The 23,191-nt window shown below is 57.2% G+C and overlaps 3 protein-coding genes across 14 annotated transcripts in view; 1 reads left to right on the forward strand and 2 right to left on the reverse strand.

Annotated features, from left to right (window-relative positions):
• WDPCP (WD repeat containing planar cell polarity effector) overlaps positions 1–6,595 on the forward strand; it is a 147,873-nt gene extending 141,278 nt beyond the window's left edge. For 2 of the 3 annotated variants that reach the window (XM_072035330.1, XM_072035329.1), the window contains 3 exons: positions 170–270; positions 1,601–1,629; positions 1,700–6,595. In XM_072035330.1, coding sequence (XP_071891431.1) covers positions 170–270; positions 1,601–1,629; positions 1,700–1,804 — 235 coding nt within the window. In that variant the 3' untranslated portion in view covers positions 1,805–6,595. The remainder of the gene's footprint in view (positions 1–169; positions 271–1,600; positions 1,630–1,699) is intronic. The other variant, XM_027453429.3, reaches the window with a different exon arrangement.
• A 2,350-nt stretch (positions 6,596–8,945) lies between these two features.
• On the reverse strand, positions 8,946–13,408 carry OTX1 (orthodenticle homeobox 1). 2 transcript variants are annotated; one of them, XM_038176746.2, is made up of 4 exons: positions 13,096–13,408; positions 11,902–12,426; positions 11,304–11,455; positions 8,946–10,569 (listed from the first exon to the last, which is right to left on the reverse strand). In XM_038176746.2, exons 2-4 carry the CDS (start codon positions 11,996–11,998, stop codon positions 9,817–9,819), a joined length of 1,002 nt encoding a protein of 333 aa, XP_038032674.1. In that variant the 5' UTR covers positions 11,999–12,426; positions 13,096–13,408; the 3' UTR covers positions 8,946–9,816. The 2 variants fall into 2 exon arrangements, with proteins under 2 accessions (XP_038032674.1, XP_027309232.1); XM_027453431.3 differs by lacking the exon at positions 13,096–13,408 and having other exon boundaries at positions 11,902–12,793.
• Positions 13,409–14,789: 1,381 nt separating this feature from the next.
• The window catches only part of EHBP1 (EH domain binding protein 1), a 206,090-nt gene continuing 197,688 nt past the window's right edge, over positions 14,790–23,191 (reverse strand). For all 9 annotated transcript variants that reach the window (XM_038176016.2, XM_038176019.2, XM_038176022.2 and 6 more), the window contains 4 exons: positions 22,179–22,278; positions 20,963–21,036; positions 15,637–15,751; positions 14,790–15,542 (listed from right to left, as the gene is read on the reverse strand). In XM_038176016.2, the coding sequence (XP_038031944.1) occupies positions 15,452–15,542; positions 15,637–15,751; positions 20,963–21,036; positions 22,179–22,278 (380 nt within the window). In that variant the 3' untranslated portion in view covers positions 14,790–15,451. The remainder of the gene's footprint in view (positions 15,543–15,636; positions 15,752–20,962; positions 21,037–22,178; positions 22,279–23,191) is intronic.

A 23,191-nucleotide genomic window follows, 5' to 3' on the forward strand; every position in this document is an offset into this window, starting at 1 on the left:
TAGCACCTGATAAAAAAAGAGCTGCAATTTGTCACCAGGCAGTTTGCACAGGCTGCTGTGCGCTTGATAAGATATAAAACAAACAAAACCACTTTGCTCGGCTATGCAGCTTCTCCCCAGCTCTTCATCAGTTCCCTCCCCTCCTATCACTTCTGTTTTGTTTTTAAAGACCCGCTGGCAGCAGGCAGGCAGAGGACAGGGACGGGAAGTCTGGAGCCGGTGACCATGCCACCTCCCTGGTGGAGAAACCCTTTTCTGGGAGCCAGGAAGGTAAGCAAACAAGTTGCTTTTGAATATACACAGCAGGACGGGGCTAGGAAAGTAATGGGGATTGGTGTCTTGACAAAGAACTTGAATTTGGGAAGAGAAATAAGCCTTGAGCTTGTTTTGCACGTACTTATCAGGGAGAGGCACGAGGTCACGGCTCCTGGAGCAGCCACCAGGTCCCAGCTGGAGCTCCTTGTCCCAGCTCTTGGGACGTAAAATAAATCACCTGGTCTCGTGAAACTCCTTACCTTGCAGTGCTGTTCATGATTCAGTGCGGACGCAAGGCGTGAGGAGTGTTCATTAGATTGGGTTGATGTCGTTTGGCCAGGTCCTCCAGCAGCAGAGCTTTGGCTATGGCAGGGTTTGCGCAGCAGCATCTCCCACTGCTCCTGCACGGGGTTCTGGAGCAAACAGATGTGGATGTCTTGCTTCAGCAGTGTTTGATATCTCTGTGGTGGCAGCAGATCAACATAGCACATCAGGGCAAGAGAGGAGTGCTCCAGCAGGAGAAAGTCAGGGGTGAAGGGTCGCCCTGCAACACCAGCCAGGCAGGGGGACCTAAAGGTCTTTGCACAAGGGGATTTTTGTCTTCTGCCTTGCCCGGGTGTCCCATCACCCATACAATTGGGTGTGTAGGAAGTGAGCAAGGCCCTTACCCCTCCTCCTGGCTCTGTCCCCTGGGCCCAAAGCCTTGCCCGGGGACCATAGGACACGGCAGGCAGTGCCAGCGAGGGGCAGAGGCGCGGTGCCTGCAGCAGGACTCCTCTCTGATGTCAGCAGCTGTTAGCTCAGCTCAAGCCGTAACACGAAGACGCCTCATCCCCAAGCACCTCCAGCAGCAAACCTGACAGCATGCGGGCTGCAAAACCCTCTCGAGACACCAGAGGAGTGCTCGGGCAGGCAGCCCGCACCCAGCCCCGCCACCCTACGGCTACCTCGAGCTTGCCCCCAGCACGAGAGGTGAGCTGCAGCCATGGCTGCGTTGCAGTGCGAGCGTCCCCCTCGTGCAGCAGCACCCACCGAGCAAGGAGGACATGGGGACATGCACCCACCACTGGCTTCACGTCTCCACGCTGCCCTATCCGCGAAAAAATCGCTGTTGCTTTAACCCGGCGTAGCGTTTGAAGGAATATACGTGTCCTACATGTGTAAACTTGCAGAAGCGATGTATTAAATATTTTAATTCAGCCATTGAATAACAGGATATAAAATAGCTGTGTCCTATCAAAAACATGAAAGAGTTACCTAATACCGTGCCCTTGTTTGTTTGGGTTTTTCAGCAAGTTCAGTGGAATGTAAATAACACGGTGATCTTCTGTGTTTTTTTTTTAAGGAAATCTGAGAGCAGTTCCTACAGAGCAGGTAAAGCATTTCTCATTTATTTATTTTATTTTTTTTATTTCTGCTTATTATTATTTACTCTATTTTGCAGCTTCCTGAAACTTCCAGAGCCTGCCCCTGCAAGCTGTCTGCCTGCAGGGCTCTCGCTGAAATTGGTAGAAGTGCTGCTAGGACGCGGCTTCGTCCGCGGCGCTGAGCTGAGCGCAGCGCGTGGAAGTCAAAAATCATTATTAGCCGGTGGCTGCTGGATGGGACGTAAGAAAGGACTCCTTGTCCTCGCTCCACGTTCACCTTACGCGAGCTAGCTGCTGCTCATATTGGCGCTTTCAACAGCGAGCCCACGGTAGAGAGGAGTGAAATCCTACCCTGGGGTTTCACGATCACTTTAAGCTGATTTAACTGCAAGGTGCTGCCAAAAAAAAAAAAAAAAAGGTGGCCCAGCCCTTTCTCCCCCCTGTCAGCCTCCAGCTTTATGTCCTCCTCCTCCTCTCCTGCGCTGCCGTGGGCACTTGTGCACTGCAAGAAGCCCACCGGGGCAGAGGGGAGAGGACCCCATGCAGGTAGGGGGATGGTGCCCCCATCCCCAGACCCTGCACCACGCCATCTCCCCAGGGACCTGCCCTGGGCCGGTGCCCCACGGGGTTTGGTGTTGGTGCTTACAGAGCACACAGGTCGGGCTGGTGAGTCAGCAGCGTGCGGCACTGACGCACTCCTCCAGTCCTCGTTTACGGGGGAAAAAAAAGTAAATAACACGCGAGCTGTGTCACGGCAGGACGGATAAAGGCAGAAGGCTGCCTATATTGGAGTCTAGATCTGTTGAAACTTTTATTTTCGAGGCCAAAGCATTCAATGTTTGGCCACGTTACAAACAGATCATTAATAAAAAAAAAAAAAGAGAGAGAGAGAGAGAAAGAAAGGAAACTCTTCAACCTCCCAGTGGAGCAGGATGGCACTTCTTTCTTTCTTTCTTTCTTTCGTTCCGAAGCCGTGCCAAGTGAAATCGTGCTAAGAGCTGTTCTACCAGTCCCGAAGCGCTGGAGCACAGCACGCGCCGGCCCCACCTCTGCAGCCTCCCGCGGGCCCCAGTGCACGTGGGCCGGGTGGAGGATGGGGACGGGCGGCGTGGTGGTGGCAGGGAGGTCCCTGCGCTTGGAGGATGTCCCCAGCTGACCTTTGGTGGCTCGGTGGCACCGGGGAGGTGGCGAGGAGTGAAACGGAGCTGCAGGGACGGTGAGGAGGCTGGTGGCTGGCAGCCCAGCTGGCCAGCAGCTCGCTGCTCCTGCCTGAGCTGGATGTAAGGTGGGAGCAGCTGAATTCATTAATTAACTCAGAACCTCGTTTGAAAGCCCTGGGTTGCCACCGTATGAAAGCCATGAGCACAAACGAGCAGGCTGTGTGATCTGAGAGATAGCAAGAAAAAGCACTTCACCGTCATGTAATTAAGGGCTAAAAGCATACTTCAGGTCCAAAAAAAATTAAAGCAGGTTAATTTTTGGATTCTGGTGGGACTCCAGACCAGGTGCCCCGACCTCACCGTGCCTTGCAGAGCCGCTTGCTGGTGAGTTGGGCCTCCTCCACCCCTGTGGTCTGCTGGCTTTGGCAGGGATGAGACCAGCATCAGACTGCAGATGGAAACGCTGTGCTGAGGCCGAGGGAGCCCTTTGTGAGCTCCGGAGGTTGGGAGCAGAAGAGCCATCCACACGGCATTAACTTCGTGCTTCTAGGGCCACGTTACCGCACTCATCTGTCCTGACTTGTACCGGGGTGTGGAAATCTGTGTCCTGCAGCTCCTTCTGTGTCCTGGCTCCTTCCTCGCGACCTAACTGGGCCAGCCACTGCAGCCCATCCCAAATTCACCCCAAACCCACACTCACCAGCAGCTCTGGACCCAGTCCCTGCAACACTGCTTGGTTCTGGCTCTCCATGCGAGTCCCCCCAACACCATTTCACATTTTTCCCCCACGGGGGCAGGACCAGAGCACCCAAACCTGAATCCCTCCGGTCCCTGAGGTCCCCGAGGCTTGCACCCTGCTGCTCCCCGTGCTGGCGTCCCTCCACTGCCACTTTCCACATGTTGCTTCAGAGGAAGCCCTCACAATACCGGGCTCGGTGCCACGCACGGGGAGCACACCCAAAGCCCAGCCCTTCTTGCACAGGCAGCGCTGCCAGAGGAGCTGCGACCCCAGGGGGGGTTTGGTTTGGTGCGTCCCCCGGCGCGGTTCCTTGGCAAGATGCTGAAGTGACCCTCTGCAGGTGGAGGGTGTGGGCAGCACGGCCCCGAGTTTTCACGGCTGTGTGGCAGCGCACGGCCTCGCTCGCTGCCGCTCAGCTATGAGGAAGCCTCTCCTCCCTGAAACTGCAAAGAGCGGGGCGACAAAAAACCTCCCCGGCGCCTGAGCAGTCGGACAAGGTTGGGTGTCTTGAGGCGACCACGGCCCTGCGGGAGGCTGCAGAGAGGTGCAGCAGGAGGATTTGGTGCCCGTGTCCATTCCTGTCCCCAGGAATGGCTGGGGATGGGACGGGGAGGCCGCCATGGCCGTGCTGCTCGAGGCCCGGCCTGTGCCTGGCACGGGGCTGGGCTGGGCGATCCCCAGAGGTCCCTCCCGGCCCGCGTCACGCCGTGAGCTGATCGTCTTGAGCAAAATATCTAGGTCAGGTCAGAGAGGCTCTGTGCGGTGGCACCCAGCCATAAATAAGAGAGACGAGGCCGCCAAGCACCCTGCCACCGGCCTGGGCACCCGCTGGGCCCTTTGGAAAATGGGATCCGCGACTGCTGCTTCTGGGCTGGACACGGCTCCTGCTTGGCTGCAGGAATTTGAGGTCCTGAAGTCATCCTGGCCTGCTGGTGGTTGTTTAGCTGAGCGATAATATGGCAAAACGACCAGCCAGAAAGGTTTCATGTGGTGCCACCCAAGGGAAACAAGGAGGCCTGCCCGGTGAAGAGGAGCGGGATCGGACAGGCTACGTGGCCTTCCACATCTGCGGGCTGCGACCGGTCAGCCCCAGCCTGGAAAACCAGGAGGGAGCTTTACACCAAGGAGCCCCCGGGTCCTTGTTTGTCCCCTCTCTCCCCCTTCCCACCTTCACCCTGCCCTTCAGACTCATCCCCAGCAGAAAAAGCGGCGCCTGCTGGGGGCAGGCCCAGGGACGAGGTTTCTCCCTGCTTCCTGCTCCGGGAGGATGAAGGGCTCCTCGTCTCCACCCCAGACCCGGGGAGCCCGAGCAGAGCAAACCTCCTCCGCCCTCCCACCCCTGCGGGCCCGAGGTGGCTTTAGTGGCTTCTCGATTACAGGGCGCGTCCTCCCGCCCCGCTCCTCCCTTCGCCCGCCGGAGCGGGCCCGCAGCATTGCCATGCAAAGCCCCACGAGCCCAGCTCTGCAGGGCACAAGCGGGACGCTCTCCTGTCAGGATGTTCGTGTTTTACTTCCCTGGGTGACGAGCTGCTCCTTGCTGCAGGCAGCTCCCTGCGCTGCCTTCCCCTGCTCCTCGACAGCCCTCTTCTTGCACCGTGGAGATGAGCCCGGAGTGTGTGGGACGAGGGCTTTTGGCGAGCTCCCCCCGGAGAGGGGCAGAAAGCACCCAAACAAAACCCTTGGACTCGAGGTGGCCTCGCAGGGCTTTGTCCTCCAGCCTGCCCACCCCTGCCTTTGCCCCGCAGAGCTTCAGGCACCACAGGGCAGCCACGAACCCTCCTCAGCCTGTGGGACACCCCCAAAACCCCTCTGCTGGCGGGTGCTGAGCCAGCTCTGGGTGCTGGGATGACCCGGGGAAGGGGTGCAGGGCACAAGGCACGTCGTGGCCACCTCCACGCAGGGACAACACCGAGCTGGGGGTGAAATTCAGCGTGTCCAGCCGTGGTGTCTTCGCCCCCACGTCCCACAGGAGCGCTCCTTTCAGAGGGAACCATGCCCTGAGGTGGGGCTGCTGCTCTGCTCAAGGCTCCTTCACCATCCGCAGGAGTGAGGGGAAGGATTTGGGGGTTTCTTGCTTCCACCTCCCACAACAGTGCCACCCTCCCTGCCCCTGATGCTTCCCCCGTGCGCCCAGCTCCACGCCCAGCGTTCTCCGCATCGCGCGGAGCCAGCTCGCTGTGACTCAAAGGAAAGCAATGACTCACGGGGCCGCAGCTCTTCCCAAGGCCAAGTATTTCACGCACTTCGCAGGCACGCTAGCCCGCGTTATGAAATAACCTCTATCTGTGGCACACTTTGATACGTCCCGTATGGAAACACGGGGCTGGGGTTGCCGTCGCGCACCAGTCGCCGGCAGAAGCGCCAAGGTGTGCGGGTCACTGTGCTCGCGGCGCTGCTCCCCTCGTCCTGGGAAAGCAAAAACGCCTTCCCCGCGTTAAACTCCGAAAACCTGGCTGGCTCCCCGCTGGCATCAGCCCAGGCTTGTGGTGCTGGAGGTGTGTTTTAATTAAAAGGTTAACAAAAATATAAAGTTTCGCTTTGGCCGTTGCTGGAGAAGGGGGCTCATGGGCGGGCTTGGCCCCAACTCCCAGAACAAAATGAGGAGAAGGTCCCTGTCCCTTTTCCCTGGCTTGGGGTGGCATTTGGGACCCCAGTGTGAGGTTTCCACCTCTGGTTGTTTCTCCCTGTGCCCATCTCACCCCGTTTGTCCTCTCCCCACAGGGGTCAGGAGGCAGCGGCTCGCTGCACGTCGTGCACCTGGGGCTGGTGTGACCACGCGTGGACCACCGCGGCTGTCAAAGCACAGCAGGAGAAACCTCACGGGAAGCCCTGCAGAGAACTTCCAGCCTGGACCAGGAGGTGAAGAAAGAGACCTACCAAAGAGCCCTGACTGCCCCATGTGTCTTCACGAAGGACGATGTGGTGGCTTCACAGACATTAAAAACAGGAGACCTGTGGCTCCCTGCCTATGGTGTGCCACCGAAAGGTTTGGGTTGGTTTCACCGAGCACATCATAAAACTTGTCGGGAGAAATTCTGGCGGCCTGGCTGCATTATATGTTTTAGCAATCTTCACTCGGAAGCAGATTTGAATTTCCACTTCAGGCTCTGAAAACCGCTCCATTGAGATACCAGCAGATAACATCTCCACTCAGGATGCCTCTGTGAAAGAGCAGCCTTTCACAGTCGGCAGCATTTTTCTAAGAATGCTCTCAATTTTCATATCTGGCTGTATCATCTCAGCTGAATAACCATTATTTTGCCTTTAAAAAAAAAAAAAAGAGAGAGAGACATGGAGCCTCTTAAGCATCATCCCGTCGGAGTCCAGATCCTAATCTGCCTCCCCTAACTGTGACCTGCCGCATCCCTGCGGGGTTTTTGGGGTGGTTAAATGCAAGGTGGGCACGGCCGCAAGGCTTCATCCCACCCTGGGGTCCCTGCACGCATCTGTGCCTTGTGCCCGGTCCTGGCCGTCCTCTCCAAATTGGGTCTTGGTCTGAAAAAAAAAAAAATAGAAAAAAATGTATATTTGTGTGCCCGGCGCTGCGCGGGCGCCGAGGTGCAGCCGCCCGGCTGAACCGCAGCCACGCTCCTGTCAGCACAAGTGGCGGTCTGCGCGAGGGATTAATCTGACACCAGACAGCGATGCTTAATCCTCCGGTATATCATAATCTATTTACTTTGCATGCTAAGAGGATTTCAGCTTAAAAATATACAGGAAGTGAGACTAGAAAATGTACCTAGGATCCAGAATGCCGGTTCCTAAAATCTCGCTTTTTTACCCTAAAAAACATAAAGCCTTCCTTGGGGAAGCCCTGGCTGCCTGCAGTGGCAGGGCGCGGGGCTGGGCAGCACCGGGACTGGGCAGCCCGGTGGCACCGCGCGTCCCCGGCCGGGAGGGAGCTGCACCGGGGCTGCTGCCTGGGAAATCCAGCCCGGGGTTGGGACCGACGTGGGATTTCCACCATGTGCTCAGCGCCACCTGAATTAGCAGCCGCTGGGTAACCTGGAGGTCAGCGTGGGGCTGGGGGGGACGCCCGTGGGCACCACGCACCCCGCAGCATGTGCTGGTGCCCGGCTGTGATCACCGTGTGGTTTTGGGGCAGGAGCTGGGATGTGGGATGCGGGCAGCTTCAGGGCAATAAGGCGACCAAGGCTACCAAATACCGGGCTCCGGGCTGGCACACAGCTTCAGCTTGCACCACGAGGGATGGAGCAACTTTTTGGGGTGTAAAATGGGAGGTTTGGGGTTTGGGAAGCAAAGCACAGGGGCACCAAGCACCACCAGCCAAAGAGCTCCTCACCAGCACGTAGGCGTTATTTTGGACACACCGGGTGGCACAGGACGCTCGGTGCCAACGTCACCTGTGGGTGACACCTCCACCTGCATGCCCTAGGGTGGATGGACCCAAAAATGCCCAAACCCTCCCCAAAACATCCACGTGTAGCATGGCAGCACCTTGGCACCTTCCCCCCCACACCCTCCCCCGGGGATGGGGCACGCTGGGGTCCCGGCTGCCCCAGGCACTAATACAAGACCACAGGGAGCAGCACCGAGATTTGGGGGGGGATGTCCTAAAATCTCCCTCCAAAAAAAAAAAAACAAACACCAAACCAGCATGGAAATGCCCCAAACACCTCGACAAAGGGGGAAGGAGCAGCAGCACCGGCTGTCCCCTCACCCCAGCCCCCAGCAGCTGCGGGGAGAGGCTGGAAAATAAACGGGGGTGAGGGATGGGGGGGGGGCAGGCGAGCAGTGACCCCAACCCCAAGTCCCAACCAAACGCAGCCGGTGCTGGACACGGGGGGGGATCGCCGGGAGCTGGGGCTGAAGCCGTGGTGCCGAGCATCTCTGGCGCACCTGCGGCTCCGCCTGTCCGTCTGTCTGCGTGTCCGTGTGTCTGGGGGGACACTCATGGCCCCCCATCCCCCCCCGCAGGCCTGCCCCTGGGCCCCAATGTGCTGGGTTTGGGCATTTCGGGCAGTGAAACCCCATCCCTCAACCCCAACCCCATCCCGCACAAGCAAGTGCGGTGCAGTCGGGCTGGGGGGCAGTAAGTGGGAAACCAATTAACGGCGGTAATTAAAGGATCCCAGAGCCCACAGCTGCAGAGGGGTGGGGGGAGCCCCATCACACCCCGTCCCTGCACCTCGGTCCTGCCGGGACCCTCCTGGGGGAAGAGGAGGCACGGGGAGGAAGGACGGGGCAGCAGCGGCTGCCTTGTGCTGGGCTTTGTTTGGGGACAGGGGGGGTCCCAAAATCAGACAGGGACGTGGGGGGGGAAAACATTAAAGGCTCAGGACCCCCCACCCCGTGCCCATGGGGCAAGCTGCCAGGGGGCAAACAAAAACCCAACCCCTCCCGACACACGGCCCGACGCAGAGCTGCTGCCCCCCCCCTCCCCAAACACCACAACCACAGCAATCAAAACCCAAAGCCGTTTTTTCTTTTTTTTTTTTCCTCCTGTTTTCCTTTTTATTATTTTTTTAAATTTTTTCAAAAAGTTTGTCTTTTTTTGGTCTGCGGGTCGCGGATCAGCCGAGCAGCCCTTCCCACCCCCCTCCTCTTCTTCCTCCTCCTCCTCCTCTTCCTCCCCGGTGCCCCCCCGGCTGCTGCCCCCCGCCCCGGGACGAGGCTGGACCCCGGCCCCGCGCGGACAGACGGACGGACGGACAGAGGACGCGGCACCCCTGCTGCCCGGGGATGGGGTAGGGGCCAGAATCACCCTTTTTTTGGGGGCGGGGAGCAGGGGCGAAAAAAATTAAAAAATAAAAATAAAATTTAATAATAATAAAAAAAAATAGCTTAAAGTTTCGTTTTTCGTGTTAGGCTCGTGGTAAGACGCCAACCCGAGAGCGCCAACTAAAAACGAGGACGGTCCCTGCAACGGAGCCGAGTATCTACAGCGAGCCCGGCGCGCCCGGGGCGAGGGACCCCGCACGGGGGGCACCGAGGGACCCCCAGCCAGGGGGCAGGAGCCAGCCCGGGCCCCGGGGAGGCAGCAGGCGTTGAGTTTCTATTCTTTTTTTTTTTTTTCTTCCTCCTCCTTTTTTTTTTTTTAATTTTTAATTATTTTTGTTAAAAGTCCTCTTCTTCTTCTTCTTCTGTTCCGTTTAAAAAAATAATAATTATAATAAACCCGCCGGAGGGGCGCGGGAAGCAAATAAATATCAGTCAGGAGAGACGGGGGGGCCCCTCGGCACCGCGGGGCTCGCCGAGAGGGGGGAAAGGACGAGACGGAGCCGCGGCCCCGCGGGACGCCCGGGGCCAGGGGTCCGAGGCGGGGGGCGACCCCTCACAAGACCTGGAAGCGCCAGGACGCCTGGTCCTTGTAGTCGAGGCAGTCGGGGGAGTTGAAGTTGAGCTTCCAGGAGGCGGCGGCGGCAGGCTCCTTGTAGTCCAGGCAGTCGGAGGAGTTGAAGGGCAGCGCGGTGCCGCCGTAGCCCTGGTGGTGGTGGTGGTGGTGGTGATGGTGGTGGCCCGAGCTCTGGCTCAGCGGGTGGTGGTGGTGGTGGCCCGGCACCGAGGAGGGCCCCATGGGGCTGAGCTGGTGGGGGTGGTGGTGGGAGTGCATGGGGGCCAGGTAGGAGCTGCAATCCACACCCCCGAAATAGGACGAGGAGGGCGGCGCGGGGTAGCCCTGCCCGTACCCCCCGCCTTGGCCGTAGGACACCGGGTAGCTGGCGGAGGCGGCGGGGCCGGCGCGTTGCATGCAGGAGGCGCCGGCCGGCGGCAGGGGCTCGGGCACCGTCACCCCCGCCGGGGCAGCGCCGGGAGAGATGGAGGCCGGGCTCCAGATGGACGAGGCCGGGGTGCTGAGGGAGGCCGGGGCGCCGCCGGCCGCCGCTGCCGCCGAGGAGGCTGAGCTGGAGGAGGAGGAGGAGGCCGAGGAGCTGGAGGCGGCCGCCGGCGGCGTGAACTGCCCGCTGCTCTCCGAGCCCGAGCTCTCGCGGGCCGGGGACGACTTCTTCTTGGCCGGGCGGCTCTTGGCCCCGCCGCCGCTCTGCTGCTGCTGCCGGCACTTGGCGCGGCGGTTCTTGAACCAGACCTGGAGGGGAAACGGGGGGGCTGTGAGCAGTGGGGCGAGGAGGGGACAAGCGGGGGGACCTCCGGTACCCTCGCTCGTCCCCCGTCCCCTCTTCGCCCTGAGCACACCCGGCCCCGCAGCTGACCTCACTCTGAGCACACGCACCCTGCCGCTACACCACACAGCCCCATGCCCCAAAAATCACTCTGTGCACACCCCAACAGGTGTCTGGCCACCCCATGTAACCCCCCAAAAAATGAGGCCAACAGCAGGCAGCCGGGAATGGGGCATCCTGCCTGGCGCTTCCCGCAGACAAAGTTCACCGGGGCGTGCGCCCGAGTTTCTCTTGCAAGTTCGTAAGCCCGGCTTGTGCCCCTCAGCCAAAAGACCTCCGTCCCCCCACACCTGGGGCAAGGAGAAGGATCCTGCCCACTCATCCCACCCCACCGAACATCCCTCCCCGGGGAGCAGCACACCGAGCCTGGCGGGGTGCGCCGGAGAGAGCACGCGGGCTGCTAACCCCAGGCAGGAGGCAGGGCGGAAATTAAATTCAAGATTTAAAATATATAGAAATAAGGTAAATAAGGTGAATATTTGCATGTTTTATAGCCCCTGCCCCCGGGCAGCACCACGGCAGGACAGCCAAGCAGCCAGGAGCCCACGCGCAACCCAAGGCAGCGGCGCTGAGCGCGGCGGCGAGCTCAGGGCCGGCCGATCCGGGGTGCCCCCCGCAGCCCCCCTCTCCCCGCGGGTACCTGGACTCGAGACTCAGGCAGGTTGATCTTGAGGGCGACCTCCTCCCGCATGAAGATGTCGGGGTAGCGGGTCTTGGCGAAAAGCGCCTCCAGCACGTCCAGCTGCGAGCGGGTGAAGGTGGTGCGCTCCCGCCGCTGCTTCCGCGGGGTGGCTGGGGGCAAGCACCGCCACGACCCGGTCAGCGCCGACCCCCTGCGTGCCCCGGACCCCCTGTGCACGCCAGGAGCCCCAACCCTCCCGGGAAGGGGCCTGGGAATTGTCCCCCAGTTCTGTCCCATCACCACCCCACAACGCAGCTCCCAGCCCCGGGAGCGCTGCCCGATGGGGCCGGATCCCGTCCCGCTGCGGCCAGGGCGAGCGGCCAAACGCTGGGGAAGGGTCGGGCTCAGCCCCGGCGGGGGGCACGGGGAGATTTCGTTGTGGGGAAATTAAATTATTGTTGGTAGTCGTAGCTCTTATATTTTTTTTTAAGGACTGATTAAAATTAAAAATCCCCACCGGAGCAAACGAAATCTTGGGGACGGGGTGGGGGGAAGGCGGCTGCCGAAGGTGCCGCCAGGCTGGGGTGCGCGCAGAGGGGGCTCGGGGGGGACTCACCCGGGTACCCCACGGAGGGGTGCAGCAGGTCCATGGCCGGGCCCGTCAGCCCCAGCCCGTTCATGCCGTAGGGGGGCTGTTTGAGGTAAGACATCATGCTAAAAGCCGGGCAGGTTCCCTCCAACGTCCCGCGGGAAGAAAAAAAAAAAATAACGTAAAAACGGTAACCAAAAGAGCAAAAATTAAAAAAAAAAAAAAAAAGACGAGGAAAAAAAAAAATAATAAAACACAACAAAAAATAAAAAAACGCAAACGAATGCGTGGAGTCGGGGGGGGGATTAAAAAAGCCCCCAAAATGACCAAACGAAAAAGCACTCGGGCGAGGGGCAGACGGGCGCTGAGCGCCGCCGAGGCCGGGGCGGGCGCCGGCTCCGTCCCTGGGTCCCGGCCGCTCCCGTGCGGGTCCCCGAGGGGTGCCCGGGCTGGGGGGGCTCCGGGCTGGGTCCCCCCGGGCCGGGGGTCGCCGCTCGCAGGCTGGGGGCTGCAGGGGGGGGGTCCCGGCGGCGCCGGGCGAGGCCGCAGCTCCTGGGGAGAGAGCAGAGAGCGGCGTCAGGGGCCGCGCAGCCCGGCTCGGGGCTCCTCGGGATGGGGAGAGATAAAGCAATTATTGAGCGGGGTAATTGGATTAGGAACCCGAAGGAGGGAGCGGAGGAGGGAAGGATAATTAAGTGAAAAGCGAGCGGCCGGGGACGTTTTAATTGGAAGCGGCCGAGAGTTGGGAAAAGAAGGGAGGGAAAAGGGGAGAGGGGAGCGGGAGCCCGAGCTGGGCGGCGGGGAGGGGGGGGAGCCGGGGGGGGCCGGGCCGGGGTCTCCCCGCGGAGCCCCGGGGGGGGCGGCAGAGGCCGGGACCCCCCGGGCCGCAGGTGGGGCCGGCGCCGGGCGAAGGCGAGGAGCCGGGACGGGGCTGGGGGGAATTAAAGCGGGGCCGCCCCCCCCGGGCACCCCCCGCCCCCCGACGGCTCCGGGGCCGCGGCCGCGGAGGGGCCGTCGGGGGCTGCGCGCAGGGCGGGGAGGAAGAGGAGGAGGAGGAGGAGGAGGAGGGGGGGGGAGGAAGGAGAGGAGGGGGGGGTCACGGCGGGAGGGGGGGGATCCCGGGGGGGGGTGAAGGGGGGGGGGAGAGGCGGGTTTGGGGGGGCGATGCCCAGGGCCTCGCAGCCCCCGGCCGGCTCGGGGGGCCGCGGCGCCCCGCGTTACCTGGCGGCCGGGCCGCGCTGTCGGGGCGCCGGAGCCGCGGCCCTGCGGAGGATGCAGCCCCTGCCCGCCGCCCTAGCCTTGTATGTGCGCGCAAAGCGAGTGCGTAACCAGCCCGGCGCCAATCCCCGGCCGCTCCCCGCCTGACTGACAGCAGCCCGGGCAATGGCAGAGCAGGGCGACGGCCCCCCCCGCCCCCCCAAATCGGCCCCCCCCAAACCTTCCCAGCTCCGCGCTCCCCCGCGCACCCGCACCGCGCCCCGGCCCCTGCCCCCGGGCAGCGCCGGGCTCTGCGCGCCCCTTCCGCACCTCTCCCCCCCCCCCCCTTCTCACCTTCCTCCCCCCTCCCTCACCTTCCTCCCCCCTTCCTCCTCCTCCTCCTCCTCCCGTCCCTCCGAGCCCCCCCCCAGGGCCGCCCGCGGAAAGTTTTCGCCCCCCGCGCAGCGCCCGGCACCGGGGGAAGGAGGCGCGGGGGGGACCCGCGGGGATCCCAAACTTTTTGGGTTTCGAAGGCAAAAAAAGCACCGCCGGGCAGCCGCTCCTCCGGGCGGGACGGGGCCGGCGGGGAGCGAGGGAGGTGTAGGGGGGGGATGTTTTTTATTATTTTTTTGGGGGGGGTCCCCAAACGCAGCTGCGGGGGAGCCGCTGATGCGCAAAGGCGCTGACCGCCGGCCACGGACAAGTCGCGCTCCTCCTGCTGCTCCCACCCCCGTTTTTCTTTTTTTCTTTTTTAAAATTATTTTTATTTTTTCCTTTTTTTTTTTTTTATTTCTTCCGTCCTTTTTATTTTTTTACTTTTTTTCCTTTTCCCGGGCCGAGCCCCCGAAGGCTCATTGAAGGGGTCGGGGAGGGGGGGGGTCCGGGCAGGTTCCTCCGAGCCCCGCTCGCCCCCCGAAGGCACCGGCACCGCGCCCCGCAACAAAGGCGCCGCGGCCCCTTCACAGAAAGAAAAGGCAGGAGGAGGAGGAGGAGGAGGAGGAGAGGAGGAGGAAGGCCCCGGGGGGGGGGGGGCACTGCCCCCCTCTTCCACCCCCCGGCCCCGTTTTGCCCCGCTCCCGCCGGGGCCGTTCCCAGTCCCGGCCCGGCCGCGCTCCCCTCGCCGCCCCTTCCCCACCCCTCGCCCCGCCGCCGCCCCCGGCCTGGGGGGGTCCCCGCGCCCCCCCCCCCCCGGCTCCCCCCGGCCCCCCAAATCTGGCCCGGAGCCCCCTCCCGCCGCGCCCAGGTGAGCCGGGGAAGGGCAGGGGCCGGGGGGGGCAGCGCGGGGAGGGAGGGGAGGGAACGGGATGGGGGGGTCCTGAGCCGCCCCCCCCCAGCTTTTGGGGCCGTGTTTTTGGGGAGGGCCCCGCGGCCCCGGCCCGCTCCGCGCATCCTCCGCGGCTTGGCGCGGGGCAGCCCCGGCTCCTTCCCACTTTTTTTTTTTTATTATTTTCATCATTTTTTATTTTTTACTTTTTTTTTTTGGGGGGGTGGGAGCGGGCTGCACCCTGCACCGGGGGGCTCCCCCCTTCCTCCTTCCCCCCCCCCCCCCTCCCCAAATAAAGGGCCGCAGCGTCCCGGCCGCGCACCGGCCCCAGCGGGACCTTCCCCGCCGGGAGCAGCCCGGCAACTTTTTGGGGTTTTTTATTCCTTTTATTGATTTTATTCTCCCCGGTGCCCCCCCCCCCGTCCCCGCAGGTAAGGAAGGAGGCGAGCTGCGGTCACGGTAAGAAAGATTCGGCTTTTATTTCAAACTGTGTCACGGCTCGGGGCTGTAATAAATAACCGGGGCGAGCTCCACCGAGGGACGCGGGACACGCGTGGGGACACACGCGGGGGCAGGGGGGGGCCGGGGTTTTATCGCCCGGGCGCAATAAATAAAAACGAGGCTGGGGAGGGGGGGGACGGGACAGGACGGGACACGGGGGCGATGGCACCGGGGGGGGCCCGGCCCCGGCGGCTGAGGATGCTGATGGTGGTGGCCGTTCCCCCCCCTCCCACCCCCTCCCTCTCTCTCTCTCTAACCCGAGGACGACAAAAAGCCGCGTTCAGCGGGGCCCCCCCGGGGATGGGAACCCCAAAAAAAAAAAAAAAAGGAAAAAAAAAAAAAAGGGAGAAGAAAAAAACAAAACAAACCACCCGAAACCCCACAACGGGACGGGGCCCGGCGCAGCCTAGCTCTGGCCTAAGAAAACGGCAAGAAAGAGGAAAAAAAGTTTACAATTTCGTTTTTCCAAACCTTTTTTTTTTTTTTTCTTTTTTTTTTGTGTGTGTCCATCCCTCCTCCCTCCCACCTCCCCCCCCCACCCCCCCCCCCCCCTTTCCCCATAGCCGGCATTTTGAAGCCGTCTGAAAAAGCCGCGCTGCGCCGCGGGCGGGCCGCTCACTGGAGGAGGCATTTCTCTTCCTTCTTGGCCATCTTGCCTTTGTTTTGCTCCAGGGTCCTCTCCAAATGCTCGTCCTCTTCCTCGGCCCTGCGGAGAGAGGCGGCGGGAGGGAGGAGGAGGAGGAGGGTGGGGGGAGGAAGGCGCCCCCCCCCCCCCCGCACCTCCCCATCCCCGCACTCACTGCTTCTCCTGGGCGTCCAGGTCCCGCACCAGCGCGTCCCGTTTGTTAACGAGAAGAACGAGTTCGTCCAGCAGCAGCTGCTCTCGCCTCTTCTGCGCCTCGGTCTTTTGCCAGTCTGAGGACAGGGACGACAAAAAAAAAAAATAGAAAAAACAAAAAACAAAAACAAAAAAAAAAAAGGAAAGAAACCAGGGAAGGCAGCGGTGAGCAGCCCGCTGAGCAGGGTCCCCCCCCCCCCCGGTCCCCCTCCGTGCGCACCTGCTGGGGCAGCGCCGGGCACGGAGGCGGTGGGCAGCCCCCGGCTGCTTCCCCTTTATTTAGATTTGACTTTTTTTCTTTTTTTCCCCAATTCGTTTCGTTCCTAACCACCCCCTCCCCACCTCCCGGCGCCGGCCGGGGCCGCGTTTTCCCCGCTAATTTCCCGGGGCGCCCTCGGGGGGAGGCAGCCGCTGCTCGCCGGCCCTTTGGAGGACCCCAAAACCGAGGGGACCCCTCGGGGACAGCCCCGGGGCTTCTCCCCCAGCCCGGCCCGGCTCGGCTCGGCCCCGGGGGCTCGGGCCGGGCGCTGTCAGTCACTCCGCAGCCATCCCCGCCTCCCTCATTACGGAGGTAAACAATGAGAGAGGGAGCAGGAGATGCCGAGGGAGATAGCAGGGCGAGCGAGGAGGGAAAGAGGGCACCGGCTCCGAAATTAAGAGAAGGGAAAAAAAAAAAAGGGGGAAAAAGAAAAAAAAAAAAAAAAAGGCAAAAGGACCAGCCGCAGCATCGCGCCCCGCTCGGCCGCCCCCGGGGGTACCCGCGGCACCACCCGGCCTCGCTTCCACCACCGAAAAATAAAAAAAAAAATACCAAAAAACCCCGCGGGGCACGGACACGACTTTTTTTTTTTTCTTTTTCTTTTTTTTTTTTTTTTAACCCCGGCCCGACTTTTGGGTTAAGTTTCCCCCGTTTCCGTCGAGGAGCTGGAGGAGGCGATTTTGAGCACATTCTGTTAGGCGCAAAACTCTGCTTTTTGGAGCCGCTCCCTTTTTTTTTTTTTTTTTCCTTTTTTTTTTTTTTTTTGGCCTCCCCTCGGCTCCCCACTTTCCTCGGCAGTTTCAGCTCTCAGGAGATCAGATGCCGGGCGAGACGTTTCGCTGCTCAGCCCCTCGCTGCTGATTCTCCTGCTCTTTTCCCTCCCCAAAAAAGAGGCACTTTTTGTTGGCCAGCCCCGTGGGCTCAACACCGCCACACTCCACGGGAAAAAACTGCTTCTGGTTTCTTTTTTTTTTTTTTTTTTCCCTTACTTTCTGCACTCGTTGGTTCCTAGCAGCTGAAATACACCCCGGCAGCAGGAATATTCACCCGGGGCTTTACTCGGTGTCCTGGAAAAGGAGCCGGACCCCCTCCTCTCGGCCAGAAATTCACCTGGCAGTGGGGTAGGAGGGGAGCAAAGTGTTGGAGCAGGAGCTCGCAGGCGAGCTCGGTGCGTCCAACAAGGCGGCGTTTTGGTTTTGGGGCAGCATCCCTGCGTGCAAAATCCCCCGAGTCCGACTCCTACCTGTTGTGCCTGCCGAGCCCGGGTCGCCCACGCCGCCGGTCCCGCACGGCCACGGCGAGGCACAAACCCCCGGTTAACCTGCAGGTCTCCCAGTCGGACTGGTGGAAAAGCCACGCTCTGGACAAAAACGGGATCAGGGCTCCGAGGCGGGCTGCGAGCTCAAAGTATCAGAAGCCCCGAGCCCCCGCACCGCGCGCTTTGAGATCGCGGAGTTTGTTAAATTCACGTCGAAAGCAGAAATGTTTTCAATTTTTCATCTTCGTTGACTTCACATTGTCTTTTTTTTATTATTATTTTTGTTTCCTCCCACTGCTTAAACTGATAATTACTCGGAGCAAACGGCCGGCCGGTTCCCATAGAAATGCTTTCATAGAAATGGCCGAAAGTTCTCGTAGGGAAACCTTCAGCCCCGCCACTCTAATAAATAAGCCCGGCACTTTGATGAAAATTAACACTAGTTTTGTAAAGAGCACATTGGGGGATTGCAGTCAAGTCTTATCTTTAGTTCCAGTCAACTAGCAATCCTGAAAGAGTTTGCATCATCATCAGAGCAGGCCATTTGATAGGATTCTGCTGCTGAACCTAATCAATCTATGGAATACTGTGGCTGTGCGGTGTAACAAAGCTAAAATAGATTTACAAATGGGGTTTTAGAGGATAAGCTCCTCCACAGGATTACATATTGATTTTAAATATAAAAAGCTTATCATATAAACCATAACTACAAAAATAGTGAACCTATGCATAAATCCTTTTAGAAGAGCACCCACTTCAAACTATAAGCCAAGAATAAATCAAGATGTACAAAATCCTAAAGAAGATCCATTTCTTGGGCAGAAAATGAACACGCTACCCCAAGGTGTGCAAAAATGAACTTATCTTTTCTAAGGAGGCATTAAATCTCGAATTAAAAAAAAAAAAAAAAGAAAGAAAAAAAAAGGAGGGGAGGAGGGGGGAAGGAGCCAGAGGAAAGGTGGCTGCAAGCGAGGCACCGCTCGGCCGCCGCGGGCCTGGGAGAGCCGTGCCCGTGGCAGCCCACTGGCCTTTGGGCGGGCAGGAGGAGCACCTCGCTGCCCACACGTGTCCAGGCAAACCCCGTGCCCTCTGTTTTTTGGGGTCTGGCACCCGGACACGGCGATCCCTCCTCGGCCGGAGCTCCTGGCTGAAGCCCCCAGCGCTCCGCGGCCCCATGAAGGCAGCGCTCCGCTCGCCCTCCTTTATCTCTGCGGCCGAGCGGGAGGGGAAAAGAAAAAAAAAAAAAAGAAGAAAAAGAAGAAGTCCGACTCTTTATTTTTAATTTTACCCCCCCTTGGTGGCCGTCCTCAGCCTGCCGTGCCTCTGTTTTAGCAGCTGGACGGGAGGACACCGGCTCCGCATCCCCGCGCCCCGGAGCTCCCGGTGCCTCCGGCCAGCGCTGCCCGCACGCCGCCGGGGCCAGCGCCGAGCCTTTATCTGCCTCCTGCCAGGCTGCTGCCTCTCTTTTTCTTCCTTCTTGTTCTTTTTTTTTTTCCCCCCTCCCCGTCATCGGCCAGCTAAGTCAACGGGCTGATGGATTTTTAAACAGCACAGTCACGCGTGGAAGAGTTAGAGCAATTTAGCAAAACAGTAATTATCACCTTTCAAAGGCTTTATTTTTTTTTTTAGATATTATTATTTTTTAAGTTCCAGTTTGGGTTGGTGCGTTCTGCCTTACAATCCTTTCTTTTAGACAAACAAACCGACCGGTCCCGTCCTGTTATTTTATTTTCTGTCTCTCTCTCTCTCTCTCTTTCTTCCCTGCCCATACATTTTGGGGTTGGACTCGGTGCCGGCAAAAGTGCGATCTGTCCTTTCAACTCTTTCCCGGAGCCCAACTGCTCATTAGCAATCGGCTAAATGGCCTCTGAGCGCAGAGCCTGTGCTGCTGGGGCAGCCAATTCTTCTGCGGGGAAAGCTCATTGTAAATGGCGTGTTTGCACTTGGCGCTTCCAAAAAAGTGCATCTTTGCACTCAAGCATATGTCAGACTCGGAAAGCAATACCGCGCTGACACACGCATCTCAGGCAAGGTGTCACCAGCATGTATTTTGACATTTCGCAGTCGTTTTGTTAGGAGAGTTTCTCCTTTAATAGGTTTTTAGGTAAAAGCAGGGAGCTGCTAAAACTTCTAGCGGAATAATAACCTCTTTTAAGGCTTAAAATGCTAAGCACAGACTTTGTTGCACAAATAAAACACGAAACCAAAATTCGCCAGCACCTACGTTTTCTCTCTAAGCCCCTGTTTACCATATCACCAGTAGCAAGGAAAAAAAAAAAAAAACAGGAAGAAAAGAAAAGAAAAAGGAGAAAAAAAAAAAGACTTTCCTGGGTTTTGGCATCTCTCTGAACTTGCAAAAAAGAAATTTTAAAAAGAGAGATTTTAGTTCAAGCCAGTACGCGAATGGCACAGGCTGCTAAAGACACTCACAGGCTGCTGCTGTGACGTCCCAAGACAGAAGCACGTGTAAGAGGCAATTAAGCATTTAAATTTAAGATTTAAATCCAGTATCTCTCAACTCCTCTTTGGTTTTAGAGTATTTTCCGTTTTAAATATTTCATTAGAATGATTCCCAATTAATCTGGCTTGTCTCTGCTGAAAGCAATGCATGTGTTTATGACTCAAGTTTATCCACGAATACGGTGAGGGTAGTTCTTATGCAAAAATATAACCACAGATGGCTAGATAGGAAAAAGCTACCTGAAACCTGCTGCTTTTTTTTGCTACAAACTTATGCTTCCAGTGAAGTCTCCAAACTAATTAGAATTGATTTATTATGGATCAGGTACCTTATCAGGTGAAGAAAGAAATTACCATGGACAGTCAAAGGGTTAAGAGGTCAATACAGAATAGCAAAATCAATTTGCATTGATTAGACAAAAGGTCCATTTTACAGAGCCCAAAGGATTAACTTTTAAGCAAACATCTTTGAACTATACGACAGCATTTGTGACTGAGAGGTATAAGCAGTACAGCATTATAAAACACTTAAGATATTTAAATAAGAAAATAATGCAAGCAATGGTTTAAGCTATCTGGATGTTTATTTTTTATTATGAATCATCCCTAGGATTATTGTACAATTCACTTGAAAGCCCTATGGAAAGTTTGCAATTGTTTCATTTATCCCGTGTGTCAATCTTCCCATGAGTTTTCATTCAGGTAAGGTGACTAAACTCTGGAGAGTTGCAGAGAATGGAGAAAATAAGTGCAAAGGATTGCACTAATCCTGAGGTTGCCTCTGATGAAATGTTTACTTGGCAAACGCAGTGTTTTGCCACAAAAAAAAATGACGAGACTTTTTTTTTTTTTTTTTTCCTTTTTTCCCCCAGTGAGATAAACCCATCGTTCATCTCCTACTAAACTTATCCCAAACGCGGTGGTGAGACTTAGCCAACACGCAGAAGTCAGCATTGCCCCTTCCCATCTCTGCGGTACGAAAAGCAGCGCGGTGCCGTGGGACAGCCAGGAGAGCATTACTGCACCCAAAACAGCGAACCCCTTACCCTCCTCATCGCTTTCCTCCGAGTTTATTCCAAAGAGACCAGATTTTTTACCGTGTATCTTGGATTTTCTTTTTCCCCCCAGGATAAAAGTTCGGGATGGGATTGGAGCCCCCGTGTACCTGTTGCGTGCTATCGGTCAGAGTTACGTAAATGCCAGCATTAATTCCCAACCAGGCTTTGGTGCAGCCTGACGATTTGGCAATTTTGGGCAGCCACCTTCGGCAGCAAGCGCCTTCTTTCCCTCGACACCCAGTGCTGCTCTTACCTTCAATAGCAAGCATTGCTCTCAACTCCCGGTTCAGCAGTTCGTAGCGCCTTTCTAGGTCATGTTCTTTTTCCCTAGGCAAGTTGCAAAAGTTCATCAATATGTTAATTACTAAATCATTAAACACTTAAAAGAACCTTTAACTTACATTGATTTTAGGACTCGTAACCGACTTTTCTCTTTAACTTTAAGCTACTCCAAACAAATGATACACAAACTTAAAACCTTGCTCAGGTGGCATATTCAGTATCAGGGCCTTTTCATTTTCTCCATCATCGGCTTTAATTCCATCAGTTTAACTCTATTGTACTACGGGACGTAATTATTTCATATTCATCCTTGGAGCAGCTGTTGTGGAATGTCCTAAGCATAAAACATTCCCCCGGATCTAATGAACAAATTCCAGCATCAGCCTATTCACCAAGATAATATAACGCTGGAAGTATTATCCTACATACATTCTGCCCTAATGAATAATGAAAATTAGACACGGGATTAGAAAGCTTAATATTTTGAGGTAGAATCCTCCGTCAAGTTCAGACACGGCAGGAAATTTGTGAGCACGGGCTCTTTCCAAGGAAATACGCCGGCATCTACACTAGGTGGCACACTGAAAGAAACAGAATCGCTCAACTGAAGGGAGCTGGAGAAGAAGCGCCGAAGGCAGAGTGCCTCTGCAACCCTTCTCCCTTCCTCTCCTGTGCTAGAGAAAAAAGTTTATTCGTCCTCCCCGTACCTGCCTGGCTTCGTAGGATCGGCGGTACCATCACAGCGTGACCGATGCGCTAATATCCCCTCAGCGAGGGATGCAATTTAGCCTTTCTGCGGAGCCGGGACCGGCTCTAATTTTGCGCTCTCTCAGAATAGTTTTCCCGTGTCACGTCTGAGGCACAATACAAATCTCTTTCCCTGTTTCTAAAATGTAATTTTATTCTACTGTAGGGCCTTTGAAAGTGTAACTACGCTTAATATTTCAGATTTTTTTTTTTTTCACAGCTCTGGCTAATCTCGTGTGATTGCACACTTTCCATTGTCAAGATTGAAATATGAGAAAAACAAGTTCCTTGAGGTGCTCCACAAATCCCCCACACCGCTCGTTTGCGAGGAAACATTTTGAGGTCGGATGGGGAGAAAGCAAAAAGTTTTGCGTCTGTCTGCTGGGTCCCTATTCCTGTAAATCAGCCTGCTGTAACTCCAGGTAACCATCCGTACTTACAGGAGAGAAAGCTGGTTCATTCGTCTTATTAAGGCGTTCTTCTTATTAACCAGCATGAACCACTCCTGCATCATAGCTTCCTCTTCTTCTGTGTTCCTTCCTGCAAGAGAAGGCATTTCATTACTGAGGTGGCATTTCACAAGTCGGGCCATGTATTTCCATTCAGCTGCTGAAGTGCCCGTCTCTAATATCACCGAACGTTACAAGGCGTGGTCGCAAATGGTAAAAATATCCCAAGACCACAATGCAAGAACTGAAGCCTAATGCTGTCAGCTCCATAAATAAAAACTTTGAAAGCAGACACTCTGCGGCGTATGTTTTAGTCTTCTTTACCATGCTGACAGAGCCTCCTAAACAAACACCTTTAGAAAGCACCGTATCTTCAATTTTCCTGAAAGAATGCTATTGTTGCTCTGTTCCCAACAAAAAGTCCTGCTGCTGCTGAAAGACGCCCGGACATCAGAGGCAGCCAAACACAAAAAGCAACCCTTGTGGGCAAGATCCGCTCTACCCTAGCAAACCCAGGGCGGGCAGGATTACGCGGTGGGGATCAGTGTAGCTGCAGAGATCATAATCCTGAACCCTTGGCCAAGGTGTGGGCCCCTGCTCAACTTTGCTGAGCCTTTGCCACTCTTCCAGAGCTGCTCCTGTCCTCGCCCACAGTCAAAGTGAGCAGCCGGGGTCCAGCTGGCTAAGGAGCTCCCCGTGTGTACATGGTGGAGATGGCACCTTTGCAGTGACTCCCCTTTCTCATCTCTCAGGTTGAGGAGCAAAAATGGCACGGGCTTTGTTGAATTATGAAACTCACCCATTTCTTAGGGTTCAAATTAACCTGGGAAGAAACCTGGAACAGTGGCAGAGGAACACGAGCTGGGACTTCTGAGTACTTCTCCCAGCTTCCACATCGATTCATCAGGAGACAGACCGTGGGCACACCTCTGCATTTAAGCAGCTTGTGCTTAATAGAAGGATAACCACCCCTACCTAGCTTGCCAGGGTGCTAAAAGTTAATT

The sequence above is a fragment of the Anas platyrhynchos genome, chromosome 3 (genome assembly GCF_047663525.1).
Source record: "Anas platyrhynchos isolate ZD024472 breed Pekin duck chromosome 3, IASCAAS_PekinDuck_T2T, whole genome shotgun sequence".
NCBI lineage: Eukaryota > Metazoa > Chordata > Aves > Anseriformes > Anatidae > Anas > Anas platyrhynchos.

Excerpts from the sequence above, each read along its gene's own strand:
- OTX1 (XM_038176746.2), bottom strand. The coding sequence starts at position 11,998 with ATGATGTCTTACCTCAAACAGCCCCCCTACGGCATGAACGGGCTGGGG. Across the intron at positions 11,456-11,901 it reads CCCCTCCGTGGGGTACCCGG|CCACCCCGCGGAAGCAGCGG; the intron begins GTGAGTCCCCCC and ends GCTTGCCCCCAG. Across the intron at positions 10,570-11,303 it reads TGCCTGAGTCTCGAGTCCAG|GTCTGGTTCAAGAACCGCCG; the intron begins GTACCCGCGGGG and ends TTTCCCCTCCAG.